Source organism: Periophthalmus magnuspinnatus, chromosome 11, assembly GCF_009829125.3.
Source record: "Periophthalmus magnuspinnatus isolate fPerMag1 chromosome 11, fPerMag1.2.pri, whole genome shotgun sequence".
NCBI classification, from domain to species: domain Eukaryota; kingdom Metazoa; phylum Chordata; class Actinopteri; order Gobiiformes; family Gobiidae; genus Periophthalmus; species Periophthalmus magnuspinnatus.
Window position 1 is genome coordinate 20152757 of NC_047136.2, and position 18814 is coordinate 20171570.

Below are 18814 nucleotides of genomic sequence, written 5' to 3' on the forward strand. Positions count from 1 at the left end.
GATACACTTTGAAAATGCCTCATGTTCTGATGTTGATGATTTGTTGAACTCTGTAACTTCGAGTGTTTTGAATGTTCTGGACACCATTGCCCCGATGAAGGTTAAAATGGTTATAGATAAGCAGAAAGCGCCATGGAGGAATGATGACTCGGTCAGGGCACAGAAAAGGGAGTGCCGGAGGGCCGAGCGGGAATGGCGCAAGTCAAAGCTCCAGGTTCATTATGAAATTTACAGAGAAAAGATGCACATGTACAACCACAGTTTATGTAGAACAAGGCAAAGGTATTTTTCTGACATTATTGGAAGTTGTAGTAACAACTCTCGTATCCTGTTTGCAACGGTAAACAGATTAACAAACCCCCCAGCTCCACTGCCGTTAGAACTAATTTCCACATCTAAGTGCAATGAGTTTGCAGTATTCTTTAATGACAAGGTTCAGGGTATTAAAAATGCCATAAATTCCACAACACAAATAACAACCCAGCACCCACCTAGACACTTAGAGCTGACTCACTTTACACCTGTAACTGATAAAACTGTCCAAGAGATTGTCACCAGTCTGAGTTCATCTACATGCTGCCTCGATGTGCTACCCACTAAATTTTTAAAGTCTGTGCTCAACAGTTTGCTGTCACCACTCACTCACATAGTTAATATGTCACTTCAATCTGGAACATTCCCAAGTGCTTTGAAAACTGCGGTTATCAAGCCTCTCCTAAAGAAGAGCAGTCTTGATGCCACAATATTGAACAATTATCGACCAATCTCAAATCTGCCATTTTTAGGCAAAGTCCTTGAAAAAGTTGTTTACCAACAGCTTATTAACTTCCTTGAAATGAACAACTCCTTTGATGTTTTCCAATCAGGTTTTAGACCCCACCACAGCACTGAGACTGCTCTTATCAAGGTGACAAATGACATCCGCCTGAACACTGATGCAGGCAAAGTCTCAGTCTTGATCCTGTTAGATCTGAGTGCTGCTTTTGACACTGTTGATCATGGGATCCTCTTACAGAGACTGGAGGACTGGGTGGGCATCTCTGGTACGGCACTAAACTGGTTCAAGTCCTATTTAGAAAACAGGGAGTACTTTGTTGAAATTGGAAAATGTATATCAGATAAAATGTCCCTGACCTGTGGGGTGCCCCAGGGTTCAATCCTGGGACCCCTGCTGTTCAATCTCTACATGCTGCCATTAGGCCAGTTAATACGCAGCAATAATGTGTCTTACCACAACTATGCAGATGACACTCAGATCTATGTCTCACTAGCAGCAGGTGAATATGGACCAGTGGATTCACTCTGCCACTGCATCCAACAGATCAGTGTGTGGATGCAAAACAACTTTCTTCTGCTAAACTCAGACAAGACTGAAGTTATCATCTTTGGCCCACAGAAACATAGAGAAAGTGTCAGCAGTCACCTCCAGTCTCTCTCTCTAAAACCTTCAAATCAGGCTAGAAATCTAGGGGTAATAATGGACTCAGACTTGAACTTTAACACCCACATCAAATCAATAACATCTGCAGCTTTTTACCATCTAAAAAACATTTCAAAAATCAAAGGTATACTGTCAAAGCCAGACTTAGAGAGACTTATCCATGCATTTGTGTCCAGTAGGTTAGACTACTGTAACGGCCTGCTCACTGGCCTCTCCAAACGAGCCTTAACACAGCTGCAGTACATCCAGAATGCTGCTGCTCGGGTCCTGACTAGAACCAGGAAGTATGAGCACATAAGTCCTGTGCTCAGGTCTCTGCACTGGCTTCCTGTAGCTCAAAGAATAGACTTTAAAGCAGCTCTGCTTGTGTATAAGTCTCTCCATGGCCTAAGTCCAAAGTATATCTCCGACATGTTAGTGCCATATGAACCATCTCGCAATTTGAGGACTTCAGGGATCGGCCTCCTGCTGGTGCCCAGAGTCAGGACTAAACATGGGGAATCAGCGTTTAAATTTTATGCAGCTAAAACTTGGAACAGTCTTCCTGAAGATGTGAGACAGGCCTCTACTTTGACAATGTTTAAATCCAGACTCAAAACAGTTCTGTTTAGCTGTGCATATGACTGACAGGTTTTTATTCTGCACTCTTCTCTTTTAATGTTGATTTTATGATGATTATTTGTGATTATTTATGTTTGATTTGTGTGATTTTAATGTCTTTCTTATTCTGTAAAGCACTTTGAATTACCTTGTGTACGAATTGTGCTATACAAATAAACTTGCCTTGCCTTGCCTTGCCTTGAACTGTATCATTAGTGAAGTTATTCATTTAATGTTGTGAAAAAGTGGCTAAGTTTTTTTTGTAGCATTAAGAACAGCTCACACCATTTCTGTAACTGTTCGGCACAATAATAATTATAATCCTGAAATGTGTTTGTGCTAAGACAGCTGCTGTACATCCAGAACGCTGCTGCTTGGGTCCTGACTAGAACCAGGAAGTACAAGCACATGCGTCCTGTGCTCAGGTCTCTGCTCTGGCTCCTGTGGCTCAGAATAGACTTTAAAGCAGCTCTGCTTGTGAACAAATCTCTCCATGGCCTAGCACCAAAGAACATTTCTGACATGTTAGTGCCACATGAACCATCTCACACTCTGAGGACTTCAGGGACCGGCCTCCTCCTGGTGCCCAGAGTCAGGACTCGCAAACCAAAAACCAGGACTCACAACCAAAAAAAACAGGACTAAACATGGGGAGTCAGTGTTTCAGTTTTCTGCAGTTAAAACCAGGAACAGTCTTCCTGAAGATTTGAGACAGGCCTCTACTTTCACAATGTTTAAATCCAAGCTCTGAGCGGTTCTGTTTAGCTGTGCATATGACTGTAAGGTTTTTATTCTGCCTCCTCTCTTTTAATGCTCATTTTATGCTGATTATTTATGTTTTGTTTTTGTGATTTTAATGTCTTTCTTATTCTGTAAAACACTTTGTACAGCACAATTTACACAAAGTGATTCAGATAAATCTGCCATGCTTTGCTCAGTTCTGGCTCAGGCTGACGATCAAATCAAATGCACCTTTTCTCTCCAGTTTCTTCTTTGTGAGTTTTTTAGCCAGTTTCATGAAGCGACTCTCCTCATCTCCAAACTTCTCCTCCTCTGCGTCCATATCAGCCGGTTTCCCTTTGGATTTCTGCTCAGACTGAAATAGAAATAATACATAAACCAAAATAATTAAAATAACTCAGAACCTCCTTGTTTAGATGTTGCATACACATCAGGTAGTGAACATGTTGCCATGGAGATCTTCATTATTGGTTCTTTTAATGGCGATGTGCTAAGTGAGCCACTGACGTCACCAAAACAAAACTGATGCTTTCTTAATAAATATAATCTAATTGGTTTTGCTCATTTTCACCTCCCTAGTCCAATTCTTTATACAGGCTGTGAGCTAAGTGAGTGTGGCATCACCCACAGCGTTCAGCTCCAGTCAAATGAAGCTCATCGAGGCTAGAGCAGTTATAGGGGCCAATTTGGAGCCGAGTTCCACATTTGAAATTCTGACTGACTATCATAGCAACCAAAGACCCAGTTTAGCAAGGAGCTTTGCAATTTGGGGGCCCATTTGAGTGGTTCCAAAAACCCCCAAACTGCTAAGCCCCTTCCTCGTGGCTCAGGGGGAAGAACTTATAAAAAATATCAGTTTTTCACATGTCTGACCTGTTCTCGGAGCCACTGTTCTCTCTCCAGTCTCTCTCGTTGTCTCTGGACTTCACTCTGATCCACATCTTCATCCTCCCCCTCTTCCTCTCCTCCCTCTGCTCCCTCTCGGTCCATCAGGAAACCATCGTCTGCATGAACACAACGAAATTATAGAGTTTGAAGTTCATTAAATTGCTAGAAAGATAGAAAATATAGGTGATAAATGATAATACTGAAACTAATCTACGTCACTGACATAATGACCCCGAAGAAGAATTATCTACAAAAAAGATGTATGATATAGGTAAAAAAAAAAACCAAAAAACAAAATAAACGGCAGATGAAACACTGACTCATTCTATACACACACACTGTCCATAGTGATTTATTCAACCCTCCACAGCTTAAATCTAATCATAGAAAAGAAAGAATAACAAAGATCTCGGCTAAAACTAAAAAAAAAATGTCCCATGATAAAAAGTGACTCCAAAATGATTATTCAATGAAACAAACTGAACAATGAGTTGATGCAATGACTATTGTGACAGGCCGACCTCTCATTCAATGTTTTTACTACTTTCTACATTTTATATACAAACAACAGACAGACATATGGAATTATATAGGAAAGAAAAAAAGTCAAATAACAAAATTTTATATTCAAATCCTCAAAGTATTGCTTTCCCTTTGCTTTGTTGAAAAATATTTAGTAGAGTTTTGTTTTTTTCCCCCTTTTACTACATAATTCCATATACCTTACTTCATATATTTGGTGTCTTCTGTGTCTTTATAAAATGTAGAAATGAGCAAAAACCAAGTGTGTGATGAGTGTGACGTCACCCACAGCGTTTGGCTCCAGTCAAATGAAGCTCATTGAGGCTAGAGCAGTTATAAGGGCCAATTTTGGAGTTCCATATTTGGAATTCTAACCATGAGTATCATAGCAACCAAAGGGCCAATCTGAAGCAAGGCTGTTGAAGGTAATGCCCCTTCCTGCCACTGGTTTAGCAGGGAGTAGGCGCTTAGCAATGCTGTCAATCAAACGTGTTGTTAGAGTCAGAGTTGATGGAGCCAAAAGGGCCCCCATGATCACTTCTTGCTTGGAATGCGGCAGCTAGCAGATTAGCTACATCCATTTATATATACAGTCTATGGTCAAAGTGTTTGTCTGGTTGTGTACACCGGTGTAGTGCACATGTTTTCCATTTCTACATTGGATTCTCTTTAATTATAAATGTGTCTGTACCGATGTTTTTCCACTTGAAGCGGCGAGCTCGTCCCGGCCCGTCCGAGTGCAGGTCTCCGTGGGCTAAGTACCTCTCCTGATACAGCCTCAGTCTGCGCTTGTCATCGTCCATCACTCGCTTCCTAAGAACAACAGAACAAAAGTATTACATTTGGGACACAGACCTGGACAATGAGGCCTTCATAAGATTAAACCAACATGAAACAAAAACACATCATTCTGACACTGTGGCTGTTAAGTACCTGGTCACATTTTTATACAGTGCTTTTTCACCTACAAAGCTCAAAGCGCTTTACATCAAGGAACCACTCATCCATTCACACACACATTCATAAACCAGTGTACACAGACACTGGGGAAGGGGTTAAGTGTCTTGCCCAAGGACACAACAGCAGTATTCACCTGTGGGAGCTGGAATCACACCATCAACCTGTGCGTCAGTTGATATGACGCTCTACCAATGATGTTTATGTTGAGAGCGGGATTTGAACCACCAACCTTCAGATCAGTGGACAAACATTACCAACTGAGCCCCAAACCTGCTGATATCAACCAGAGCAGAGACTGGAAATAGACTATTTTCTTACAAACTACAAGTATTATATTTATTTCTTCTACAACTTATTCTTCATACAACAACTGGAATGATGTCGATCTGTGACTCTCAACACCGAGGAAATTGCACGTTCACACCATAAACCTTTATTTATTTATTTTTTTTAAATCACTATAATTTTTTATTTTATCTTCATATCTCCTTGTTCATTTTGTCACTTGAGCTCACCCCTCTCACTAGCTCTCTCTTCAGCTTCAACATGCCATACACAAACGCACACCATCTATATTTTGTCTTGTCTACAAACTGTCTATGTCTTCTGTCTTGTTATTTGAATCAGTATGTCTTGTTATTAATATATCTTGGACCTAAAAAAAAAATGCTTCACTTGTGTGTCTCTCTTGCTTTAAATACATTTTTTTTTAACAAAAAGTATTGTTTGAGAAAATGTGTTTTGTTCCGTAGTTACTTGAGATAAAGAACAGCTAAATCTTTGTGTAAAAAGCTCAAACATTGTGAGACTTTCTGACCCCAGTATGATCAGTAAATAGTCTCATTACATCAGTTTATAAGCCCATATCGGCAGAGCAGATACTTTGGAGCCAATGCCCGATCCAGCCATAGACCGTATATATAAATGGACATAGCGAATCTGCTAGCCGCCACGTTCCAAACAGAAAGTGTCTAATTCACTTTATTGAAAAACTGTGGCCCCTCTCTCTGTAACTGCTGCTGTCAGATTTGTCATTTTGGTCTTAAAATGTTCGCTCTATACAATCCTTGGCTTTTTATTTCACTCTTGTGTCCGTAAATTAAGATCTGAACATTAATAACAGACAAATCAGGTGCCTTCTTTGCCTGTTTGATTGACAGATTTGACTGACAGTGTTGCTAAGTGCCCGCTCCCTGCTAAACCAGCGAGCAGAAAGAGGTGTTAACTTCAACAGCCTCGCTCTGGATTGGCTCTGTGGTTGCCATGATACTCGCAGTTGGAACTTAGCTCCTAATTCTCCCCTGTAACTAGTCCACTTCTTCATACAGTCTATGGATACAGCAAATTATTATTGTCAAGCATCGCTGCGTGCCTCAGTATTACTCACATGTGAATCTTGTTGACTTGGTCTTGAAGCTCTTCGTCTGAGGGCAGTTCCTCTAGTAGCTCTTCCTCTTCATATTCACTTCCTTCTCCATCATCCTCATCATCACTGCCCTTGTCTGACCCCGAGAGCTCCGCCTCCGATTCCAAGTAATCCGCCAACCGCCTGAGACACAGAGGAATTTAGATACAAGAAAATACATGTGTGGAATGTTGTAACACAATCTTTTTTCAATTTTTTTCTGGTGTAAAGTTATAATCTATGACAGGGATATCACAGCAATGATTGAAACGGGTCCATTGACTTTTTGTTCAAAGTGCTGCTCTGCTGGACCATGCTGATGAACACAGATCATGATATCGAGAAGTGGATTTTTAAACTCTACACATTTAACCCCTTTAAAAGAGACCAGTATGGGGGGTATATATGGCAACTTGAGGTTTTGCCCTGATGTTTAATTCAAACTGCTCACATTTTTTTCTTTTTTTTGGATGTCTTTGGAGCAAACACGGCCTCCATCTCCTCCTCCTCCACCTCATGGTTCTCATCCTCCTCTTCCTCCTCCTCCTCCTCTCCTCCGCTGCTGCTGCTGCTCTCTCCATCTCCATCCTCCTCCTCTTCATCGTTCTACAGGACACAAACATTTTTAACTCCATGAGACATCAGCCAATGTTTATAATATAGTAAGGGCACACGGACCTTGCCGGTTTGACTCTCTTCATCAGACAGAAACTTGAACTCATAATTTTCCTCTTCTTCTTCATCTTCTTGCTTCTGTTCTGGTTTGTCGACGCTATATTTAGAAGAAACAGAACATATTTACTTAAAAATAAAATATAGAGATTAAAAATACAGAGTTTAGAAAAAAAACAAACGTATACCTGTTTTTGTCTGGTGATGCTTTCTGGGGACCTTGAGTGAAAAAAAATGTTATAAATGTTATAATCTTGTTCAGAGGAATGTGGAACTGAAATTGATGAGGTGCAGTTAATGTGAGACAAATGGACAGAATTTTTTTTTTTTTGCATGAGCACTTCCTGTTTGGAACACAGCAGCTAGTGTGTTTGCCATGTCCATTTATATATACAGTCTATGATGAGAATCGACACATTTTGATACCCGAGTCAGTATCGACATGCCTTCACTACCTCATAATGCAAAGAAATTCACAACTTTGGTTCTTTTCAAGCCAGTATGTCTCCAAAATGATTGTCTTTAAAAAGAACCAATGGTGTGAATACTAAAAGACAAATTACATGTTTTTGGATTAGCAAATAATACATTCTCAGCACAGTCTTCACTCACTTTGACTGGGGAACTTTCCAGAGCAGAGACCCAAGAGTTGCTCCATCTCCCCCTCTTCGCTCTCCTCCTTTTTGCCCGATTTCACCTCTCCGTCTTCAGCCTGCGTTTGCGGGAAGGCCCCTGAACACAGCCCCATGAGTTCATCCTCTCCTCCTTCTCCCAATCTGTCCTCCTCCTCTTCTCCTGCAAACGTCCCTGAACACAACCCCATTAGCTCCCCCATGTTGGCATCCATGGCATTCTCATCCAGACTTCCGAGGATCAGTTGTCGTTTGTGGGATCGTGGCGCGCCGACTCGGGGGCCGACGTTTAGGAATCCGTCAGCGTCCAGCAGCTGCGAGTGCGGTTCGTCATCCAGGGAGAAGCGACCCAGGGACCCTCCGCACAGATTTGGCCCAGACAACTCACCTCCGAGTGGGCCTGAGTCAGTATCAGGGGAGGGCGGCGCATATAGGTCCTGGGAGTCCTCAACAGGTAAACACAAGGAGGGCTCTGACAGTTTACCGGAACTCTGAAATAGTGGGGAGAATGTATTTAGTAGATACTCTATGGGTATGGGTATGAATGTTCAGCAGTTACCATGGTGACGCAAAATGCACACGTTAGCAAACACTGGCAAATTTTTTTTTTTACCTAAAATAAATTTAAAGAGCACATTTTGAGGAGCGTGTGATCACTCCGAGCATTCATGGTTCTGTTTAGGAGTTTGATTTTACACAAAAATGTGAGAGTGACTAATTGAAAATCTGTTGGCTAATGCCAATACTAGGTGGCTTGTGAATGTAATGCTATTCGAGAGGGGCTTCTTTGACAGCACAAATGAGCTAACCTGTTGTATTTCAACTAAATCAACGCTTTATGGTCAGATTGTGTTAAAATAAAGCTTATCAAAGCCTTAGACAGAGCAGTGCCCACAGTTAGCATCACGGCCCTCAGGAAATGTGGATGACATCAGCTGCAGTTGCAAGTGTCAGTTGGATGTGTTGACCCCTTTATGGTTAATATCTCTGTAATTACTGGGCCTATCCACATTAACCAGGACTAAACTAGCATAAAACAGGAAGCTGAAACCAGAAATAGCCAGAAATATTATTCTAAATTTAATCATGTTTTTTGATTTCTGTATTATCATGCTCACAAAACCTCGGTTCACACCTAGCCCCTATCTCCGCCCTGGGTCTCGTACTTCTTAGAAAAATCATAAACAAATTTAAAGCCACACTATGCAACTTTCAAGAAATGGCACCTGCAAGATTCCAACAGAAATACATATTTTCCATGTAGATATACAAGCCCGCCAACAGTAAAGATGCATGTTTTTTATTTCAACAACAATGAAGATTTGCGGCTAAAAAGTTATGTACTGGGGCTTTACAAATTAAAATTAAAGCTCAAAACCACAGCAGCAGTCTCCGCTTAGGGCTGAACAAGATCATCAATTTAACCAACAGAAAGTTAGAAAATCCAACAGTAAGTTAGAAAATCCAACAGTGAAATAGACCAACATTCTGTCCCACAGCGCCCCCTGTCCTTAAACCCTCCACCTGCAGGAACAACTCAAGCAAACCCAGTAGGACAAAAATGCAGTAAATGAAACATACACTCACTTTAGATGCAGAACCGAGGAAGCTGGGTCTGAACGGAGAGGGCGAGGGCGATCGGAACACTGATGTGCACAGGCCTCTGGGGGCGCTGCGGTTCACAGGCTGATACGATGTGAGCATCGAACCAGGAAGCTCAAAACTGCTGTTGTGACTACTGTCCTTCATCAGAGACGAAGAGTCCTCCTCCTCTGGAAAACCAAAATTATTAATATTAGTAAAATAAAAAATAAAAATGATAAAAGTGAATTAATGTTTGTTTGTTGCTCACCGATTTTACTGCTGCTGTCTTGTCCAGAGACACCTGGTCTTCTGAAACCATCACTGAAATTAAAGCATTTGACTTTCAGATCGATAATCTTTGGTGAATTTATAATTTTATTTCCTGTTTGGATGTGCACAGGCAGTTACATAACTGTTATCATAGGGTAATCCAGGGCCAAAACTTTTAAAATTCAAAATTACATAATGGTCAAGATAAGATTAATAAAAATATATGGCTCTATTCAACTTTTTCCCTCTAACAGCCACTTAAAAGGTCCTATATCCCACAAACTGACTCTTCTGAGCTTTAAGTCATGTTCTAATGCTGTTCCCTCCTCAAAAACAGACCTGGAGTTGTGTTTTGTTTCATTCACACATGTTTGGAGATGTAGACAGACAGCATTTTGAGCTTTGAGTAACACTTTATTATCTGTGTTCCACCTTGTGATGTCATGAAGTGGTAGGTTTCAAGTTAACAGCTCCTTTTACTTTAGCTAGAGATTGGAAATTCCAGGGCTGAAATCATCCCTATGATTCTAGTGAAGGTGTATAAAGTTTAAAAACACAGTGGAGCAGCAGTAGTGACATAACAAGGTGGAGTGTTTTTGGTTTGAGAGAAAAACTCAGCTTAAATCTGCAGGGTTTATGTGTTAAACATGAGTGAATGAAACAAAACTCCAAGTATGTTTGTGATGAGGAAACCACATTAGAACAGAGATCAGAGAATAATGTAATATGGAGGCTTTAAATGTTGTAAAACTATGATAAATATTTAGCACAGGGATCATCGATCACGAGCATGTCCCACATAGTTTATTTATTTCCATGATTTACACTGTAGCTTCTCACTGAAGGCATCACAACTGACACTTTACTACATAATTTCATATATCTTCCTTCATACAGTTGATGTCTTCTGGGGGTATATAAAATGTGAAAATGTGAAAAAAACAACAACACTGAATGCATATATTCCTGTACCCGGTTCGTGAGCAGGAGTTTCCAGGGAACAGCAGCAGAGTTCCGTCGGTGTTGAGGAGCTCAGGAGTCGGTGGAGCTCTGCACAGACCAGATGGAGACTGGCTCCTGATGCTGGGCACCACACTCCCATCCTCCCCCTCCTCCTCTTCCGCTCCATCATCTCCCCCCAACAGGTCATCCACTCCCTGGAAAATAACCAGACAAAGGGTCAAACAGAAATACAGGTTCCATCACATAATGAATCTATTTACAGGCCTCATTGCTGTTTTATCTAAATTTAAGACCATTAAAACATTTGACTCTGACACTTAAGTCTCAAAATGTCATTATTCTTAAAGTAAATGGTCACATTTTAACACCACTTTTCCATCTTAAAGGCTCAAAGCGCTTTACATCAGCGAACCACTCACCCATTCACACACATTCAAACACACCAGTGTCACACACACACAGACAGCCGCCTGCCTACCTCTTCCTCTGAGTCGGTCATCTCCTCCTCTTCCTCCTCGTCTTCTGCGTCCTCTTCGTTGTCCAGTCGGTTCAGTTCTGCTTTTCTGGCTCTCTCCTCTTTCCTCCTCTGGGCCATCGCCATCTGCAGACGCTCCTTAAGAGACAACAGCTTCACTCCTGAGAAAAATTATTTAAAAACATCAATATGAGACATGGCCCATCTAAAGTGGACAGAAGTTTAAAGCAGGAATGAGCTGATATGGAGATACTGATATCTGTCCTGGTGCTGTGGCCAATTCGTATCAATAGCAACACCCACAACCTTATATCTTAAGCTGTTATCAATATTAGCAATGGTTACACATTTTTTTGTTGTGGATGTTATTGCTTTGTCTGGAATGCTCCGCATTGTAGTTTTAAACCTTTGTTTCTATCTCCATGGAGAAAAGCAGGCAACACCATCAAGTCATGTTACATGTCAAATCTGTGGAGAGGCGAGCACACTCATAGTAAGACTGCATGTTGTTTAATGTATTTAGGAGCAATCTAATCTTAATTCAATCAGTAAAGATAAATTTAATGCAACAGAGTGCAGCATTCCAGAGAAAGGAATAATATCTCCACGGAGACAAGCATGTGGCAGACCTTATATTAAAACATTTACACAGTGTACATTTAAGTAAAACTGTGTTTATATAGTATGAGTCCTGTACCTGGTTTGGAGGGAGTTGGCTTTTCCTCTGCCTCCTTCACTGTTACAGTCACCGTCTCCGAGAGCAGCTCCTCTTTCCCTGATGCCCTAATCTCCTTCCTCACAATGTTCACCTGCAGGGGGCACTCTTTCTTAGGCTGCACCGGAGCTTTGACATGACGCAGGTAACGCGCCTTCAACAGCTCCACACCTGAACAGACGGCACAGAGGGAGACCAATGATGTACAGCCATTTCAGACAAGCTGCGTGCGCTTAGCAACGCTGTCAATAAAACCTGTTGTAAACACTAGCAGGAGCGACCTTGAGGAAAGAAGGCGCCTGATTTGTCTCTTATTCATGTATTGATTTACGAACACAATAGTGAAATAAAAACACCAGGATCATGTAAAGTGGGTTAATACAAACACTTTAAGGCCAAAATGACAAGTCTGACAGCAGAAGTTACAGAGAGAGGGGCCACAGTTTTACAATCGTAAAGTGAATTGGAGCCAGAAGCACCCCCATGCTCACTCCCTATTTGGAATGCGACAGCTAGCAGGTTAGCTATGTCCATTTATAAATACAGTCTATGGGAAAAAAGAAGAATTTACTTGTTTACAAAGCCCTTAAATCCCCCTTAAATCAGGAACCCCTGATTAAAAGGGCCAGCCCCTGATTTTCCCCTCATGTGATTGAGCAAAATGTGTCTTGTCCCAGTACAGAAATATTGTCTTGAGGTCTAAATAAGTCTGTTTGGTCTGCATCCAATTATAAAGTATTTTCTTGTCAGATAATCAGGAAGTATGGGTTAGCATGCTAGCTGTTGTTAGCTTTATCGTCACTGCACAACTCCACTTTGGTCTCAGAGTTGTGAAAAGTGTTTATAAACTCAACGTGGTGAATCATTAGGATGCTCTGAATGCATAAGGTAAGTGGGTACAATTTCATTTTAAACAGTTTGCAGTGGTCAAAGGTTATTCCTCAATTTTTACCACCTTAAAACATAAAAAACAGAACTGACACTTAAATAGACAATAAACATAATATAAACACTTACCAGAGTTTGGTTGAGGTGGATCCAGATGCACAAACGCTCCTTCGTCTGGACACAGTTTGACCACAGGAGGAGGCTCCAGGCCCAGCTCTCTTAACCGCGTCAGCTTATCCTTTTTGGGCTTCACTTCCACCGTCTCATCCTTCTTCCCCTCCTCCACACAAGCCTCCATCAAAACCTCCCTCTCCCCAACCAACGATATCGATATTGCATTATTTTGACTTTCATTCGCTTCTTCCTCTGCAGTTTTAACATCTTCTTGTAAGCTCTCCGAAAGAAAAAGCATAGGTGTGGATGCTTGGTCTTCCTCCAGGCTGGCTGTGGAGGCTGTTGAGGGGGGCATTGGATGTTCTTGTGGCTGAGAGAGAGTGTCTTTTTGTGGAGAGGAGGTGGCGCTGGGCTGGGGCAGGTCTAAATTTGGGTTTGAGGGGTGAAGGTCAGTGGAGGTTTGGACTGGTTCAGATGTGGGAGGAGGAGGGTCCAACATCATGGCAGAATATTTAGTAGATCTATAAAAAGACAAAAAGTGATTATACACGAGCCCTCAATCACAGAGCATCATTGTGGTTTGGGTGGAGCCAAAGGCAAAGTGCCAGAGTTAACGAAAACAACTTAAGACTATTTTAAAGAAAATGCAGAATATTTCATTTGTGTCAATCACGAGGGAAGAAACAGAAAAAGCTCTGTGTCTTTCTCTCAACTCGGCTCGTTCTGCTGATGTGGTGCTTCGACCAATCAGGTTCAAGTATTCCTTACGTCTGACATTCCGCCTTTTCTCGGTCTCTTTCAGTGAGAGTTGTTCCAGACTGATAGATGTGTAGATATATTTACGATACAACACTGATATTTTATCTTTGAAAACACAGCCCTCATGTCCTCACTTTAGCAGAGCCATAGCTGGTCCCTCAGGTCGGGCTCTCTTCTTAAAAAACTGGTCTATGGTTTTAGGTTCAGGGATGTGGTACGGCAAACCCAGGGTGGACTCTGGAGGAAGAATATACAGTGAATATTAGTTAAGTTAAAATAAAATTATCTTAATTTACATAAACGCACGTGTCCAGACTGACCTCTGACGAGCCTCTGGGACTCACTGTGGAGCTGCCTCATGGCGTCTTTACTCGCACGCGCTGCCTTTCGCTCCTAAAAAAACAACAGGTCAGGGATATAAACTTTAATCTAGAATTATGTTTTATTTTGTTTTATGAGAGGTTTAAGTTACCACTCTGTGGGGCTTCTCCGTTGACCCCTCCTCTTTCTCTCCCTCCACTTCATCAAGAAAACAGGATTCCTAATGGGAAAAAATACAACTGTTAACATTATAAAGTTTACAAAAAATCCATTCTTTAACATTGCCTCATCACATTTTAAAAGGGCAAGTATAGCCTTAAAATGTGCACAATATTTGTTAGCAAAACTAGGACTGATACTTTGCAAGGGTGTTCTACATGTATGTCTTTGGCAGAATGTTCAGCAGTTACTATGACACAATGCACACTTTAGCAAAGATGTTTTAAATAAAAATGTTTCAAGGTGTGTCTGAAAACTCAAAAAAAAAATCTAAAATGGATTTAAACAGCACATTTTGAGGATCCTGTTTGGTTTTCTACAAAAAGGTGAGAATGACTAACTGAAAAACTGTTGTCTAACGCTAGCTAGCATGTGACTGCAATGTTATTTCAGAGGGCCTTGTTCAACAGCACAAATCAGCTCAGTTGTTATAGTTTAGATATACTGACTCTTTCTGGTCAGATTGTGTTAAAGTAAAACTCAGATTAAAGTCTAACAAAGCTTCAGACAGAGTAGTGCCTTCAGTTTGCATCACACCCCTAGGGACTTTTAAATGTATATTGCTACAGAGAACCTCATAGGGACAAGTCCAGGGGCATAACTGATAAACTAATACAAGATACCACTAATTTCACAACATTTTGAGGTCTAAAAAGAGTCTGAAGTATTTTGTTCAGAGACAGGGTGTTTAGTTGTTTACAGAGAATGTTCCATTTCTGGATGCACCAATCTGATACTGGTATGGATACTGGACATACAAATCAATGTAAGGAGACTATTTACAGGTCATAATCAGAATGTTTGAACTTTCATTTACACAAAGCTGTTCTATCGTTACTAGAGAGATAACAGCTCCATAACACATTTGGATCAGTTCTTTCTCATTTTATTTTTGTTTAAGGGAAATAAATGCCGTTTGCTGCCGTTATTGGTCAACTGATTTAAACAGGTTTTGGTGCCATCTTCCTACCAATGGAGGGAGGGCAAGAGCGCCATCTGCAGTCCAACTTCTCCAGGTCAGGTGTGTGAGAATAAAAAGGCCCCCTCGTCCCGGTATAAAATCCCATGGGCATGTCTGGGTCTATAAACTTGTGACACATCGCCATACACTATTCTCTTCCTCTCACCTTGTGTTTTTTGAGCTTGCTCTTGGCAGCAGCTCTGATGGCATCTAGAGACTCCTCCTCCTCGTCTTCATTGAGCCCGGTGTCAAACAGTTCCGTGTCTCCCAGAGGAAACCCACTGTCATTCAGACGGGGCTGAGATAGCGCCTCCTGTGGACAGAGGAAAAAGTTATGTTTATAGATATCAGTGATAGAAAGCTGACACAAGATGACTTTTCTTGTCCTGTCTTTGTACCTCTGATTTTTGGAACTACAGCTGTGTTTAATTAGTTCACCAACATTAACCTTTTCATACAATACAAATATGAACATTGCAAAAAAGAAACATCACCAGAGCCATTTCCACAGGAAACTTTATATACCGAGATTGAAGATGATAGATGCAATGATGACAATACGGGGATCAAATATTGACACTGATACTGAAAAATTGGCTGGATCCAAGCTGGTCATGATGATCACTACATTGACTTCAACATATGAAAGCTGGAACTGAATATTTTTTAACTATAAAAGGAGTCTGTAATCTGAAGGGAGGAGCTAACTACATTGAAACTAACACACCCGTTTTGAGGTATTGAGATCATTTTTAGGAAACATGCGTTAAACACCGTAAAACACCACCAAAAACATTTCCAACCTAGTGGCTTTGTGGCACAGGGTCACCTGGACTCTAAACCTGGATCAGTATTGATTTAATGATATCGGCTGAACCGATTGGGTTGGGCTTTAATTGAATGTAATGAGACTATTTACAGGCTGATTTTGGCCTAGACCATATCTGAACTTTTATTCATACAAAGCTGTTTAGTCTGAGGTAAAGGAGAAATGACTCATTTCCTTAAACACAGTTCACTTATTACATTTAAAAAGTGCCATTTTCAGTCCCTACACTAGTATAGGTTCATATTGGTGATCAAGAGGTCCAAGTATTGATATTGTACATATTCTTACAAACAAGAGATACTGGATGTGTTGGGGGTCTTTGTACTATTTCTGGAATAAGTTACTGCAGAGACTGGGACCGCTTAGAAAAAATATGATCACCAATTGTCTGGGAATTTTTCAATATCAGACCAATCCGGATGTATGAACAGAGATGCTAGCACTGATAAATGTCTTATATAACCATCTCCTCTGTCCCAGCAGCTCTCACCTCATCCTCCTCTGTCCCTCTCTCCCTTCTCTTCTTCTTCACTTTCTCCACAGCTTTACTTCTCTTCTCCTTCTTCTCTTTGTGCCTCTGACTTTTGTCTCGTTTATTTTTGTCCTTCTTGGGTTTGGCCTCAATGCTACCCCCCTCAGTCTCCTCCTCGTCTTCGCTGTCCACAGGAGCGCGGTTGATTCTGTGCCTTTTCTTCACACTTTTCTCTTTCATTTCATCCCTCCCTCCGGTCTCCATGTTGTCCTCGTCACTCGAGGCAGAGAGCATCAGAGCTTCGGCCATTTGAACACTGGAGTCTGGAGTCTCCTCTTCACTGTCGCTGTCTCTTAAGGCCTGACGACGCGGTTTTCTGTGAGCGCCAATGTCCTCGTCCTCTTCAGAATCTGCTAAAGAGGAGAAAACATTAACATGATTTAATGAATGCAACAGTGGGTCAGGTGGTAGGTGGTGGCCAGGTCGTCGTTGAAAATGAGAATTGGTTCTTAACCGACCTACCTGGTAAAATAAAGGTTAAATAAATAAAAAAATAAATAGTGCAATAGACAGACCGGAGTGCACTGTGCAATGGGGAGAACATGCAAACTTCACACAAAGGCCTGGGTGCCCCGGCAACTGAACCCGGAACTGTCCTGCTGTGAAGCATGAGTGTAACCACTGAGCCACAATGTCTGTGAAGGAGCAACATTTCCATGGAAACAAGCAGGAGGAGGGCCTCCTCCAGGCCAAGTAAGTTTGTGGAAATACAAGCCCGCTCACAGAAAGAACAAATGTTTCTCTGTGCGATAAAACCATTGATTTGATACAGCCAGAGGTTGGTGGTTCAATCCCAGCCTTGACCAGGGCACAGCACTATATTTGACCTGGAGCATAGTTATAGTGCTTCTTGTATTATTGTTTTTATTCTGTCCATCAGATCCTCCACACTGGCTCCTCTTTACATAGTTGACCTTTTATCACTGACCTGGCTGCTCCTGTGTTTTCTGTGTCATCTCTGGGACCATCTCTTCGGCCGGAGACCCCATCCCACTGTCAGAGTCGCTCTCAGCTACAGTCTGTGCCGCTGCAGGAACAACCTCCACCTAGAAACATCATTTATTATAGTGTTTAATTATAGTGATGAGATTTCTAACCAAAGCAAATAATCTGGGTAAATGACATGACATTATTAAGAGACCACTGTTTCTCAAACGGTGGTACATGTACCTCTGCTAGTACAGGGGCCTGTTGCGTTTTTTATCCCTTTTGTATGAATCATTATTTTATACCTATCTAATCCAAGTCTTCATTTCAGTCATGAGCCTGATAAACTATAGTGATTATAGTGGACCTCAGAAACTCATCATGATGTCATCATACTGTACTATACGAACTGTTTTTCTGCTGTAAATGCAACGCTTTTCAGCTTCTATTACAACGTAAGCTGCCATATATTTTGTTGTCAAAACGTTTTATTACATTTTAGTTCCGAGGTCTGTTCTCTTAACTCTCTGAGCGCCATTTCAACAATAGAGACCTCCAGATTGTTTCTACCAAGTCTAATACAAATGTAGTAACTTATGTCACGTTTTTACAGATAACACATAAAAATAAAAAGGAATCTAGTCTTAAAGCCACGTGTGCGTCGGTCATTTAGTGGATTAGTGTAAGAAACAAAGCTAAACAATGAGCCGAGCCACTGAAGACGACTTTATGTTCAACTTTATCTGCTACAGCCAAACACTACAATTGTTTAAAGAATAAACAACAAAATGAACGGTTTACACCATAAACATTAAGTATAAATGATTTTCCCTCAGTTTAGAGGAGATGGCCTTTATAAAATAACCAACTAAACCTAAAAAGCGCGATCACAGCCGTAGAAGTTTAGAACAGGAGGCTAGGATAAGAGCTAGCGTTGGAGCTAAAGTTAACATTATTAACGCGAACTAAAACGACAGTAACTGCAATAACTCTAATTAAAAAAAAAAAACATGGTGTGTAAAATTGCAAAAACAAACGTGGCACAAGCGTTTGCAAGGTATCTGGATGTTTTTACTAAAGATATGTTACTTACCTGTTGTTGAGAAACCTCCAGGCTCATCTTTGTCTGCCCGATTCGCTCCGGTTTTAGCGAAAAACACACACTTTACCGGCGTTTTCCTATCTTCTTACATCCACTACAGATGTTAGGAATTAAACGTCCGTGTGGTTAATGTGATTTTAATCTCCCAAAGCGCATTCACACGATGTTTATCGGGTTATAGCTCGTCCTCCCGCCTCTTCCACAAACTAATGCAGGCTTTGAGATTTCGCGCGCCGTAACAGCTGGTGGAACCTTTTTCTCCACTGGGGTGTCAATAATCAATTTTTCGCCTTC

General features: G+C 41.2%; 1 protein-coding gene across 1 annotated transcript in view; it reads right to left on the reverse strand.

Moving 5' to 3' along the window:
- The window catches only part of LOC117378308 (claspin), a 30925-nt gene extending 12173 nt beyond the window's left edge, over positions 1–18752 (reverse strand). Inside the window, exons 1-21 of the mRNA XM_055225497.1 lie at positions 18512–18752; positions 17420–17537; positions 16450–16844; positions 15297–15443; positions 14102–14170; positions 13950–14022; positions 13764–13866; positions 12886–13391; positions 11851–12039; positions 11157–11314; positions 10688–10872; positions 9714–9766; positions 9449–9633; positions 7842–8352; positions 7418–7448; positions 7236–7329; positions 7009–7163; positions 6540–6701; positions 4884–5005; positions 3656–3786; positions 2997–3137 (exon numbers count right to left, since the gene is read on the reverse strand). Of these exons, the coding sequence (XP_055081472.1) occupies positions 2997–3137; positions 3656–3786; positions 4884–5005; positions 6540–6701; positions 7009–7163; positions 7236–7329; positions 7418–7448; positions 7842–8352; positions 9449–9633; positions 9714–9766; positions 10688–10872; positions 11157–11314; positions 11851–12039; positions 12886–13391; positions 13764–13866; positions 13950–14022; positions 14102–14170; positions 15297–15443; positions 16450–16844; positions 17420–17537; positions 18512–18538 (3555 nt within the window). The 5' untranslated portion in view covers positions 18539–18752. The remainder of the gene's footprint in view (positions 1–2996; positions 3138–3655; positions 3787–4883; positions 5006–6539; positions 6702–7008; positions 7164–7235; positions 7330–7417; positions 7449–7841; positions 8353–9448; positions 9634–9713; positions 9767–10687; positions 10873–11156; positions 11315–11850; positions 12040–12885; positions 13392–13763; positions 13867–13949; positions 14023–14101; positions 14171–15296; positions 15444–16449; positions 16845–17419; positions 17538–18511) is intronic.
- Positions 18753–18814: the final 62 nt, after the last annotated feature.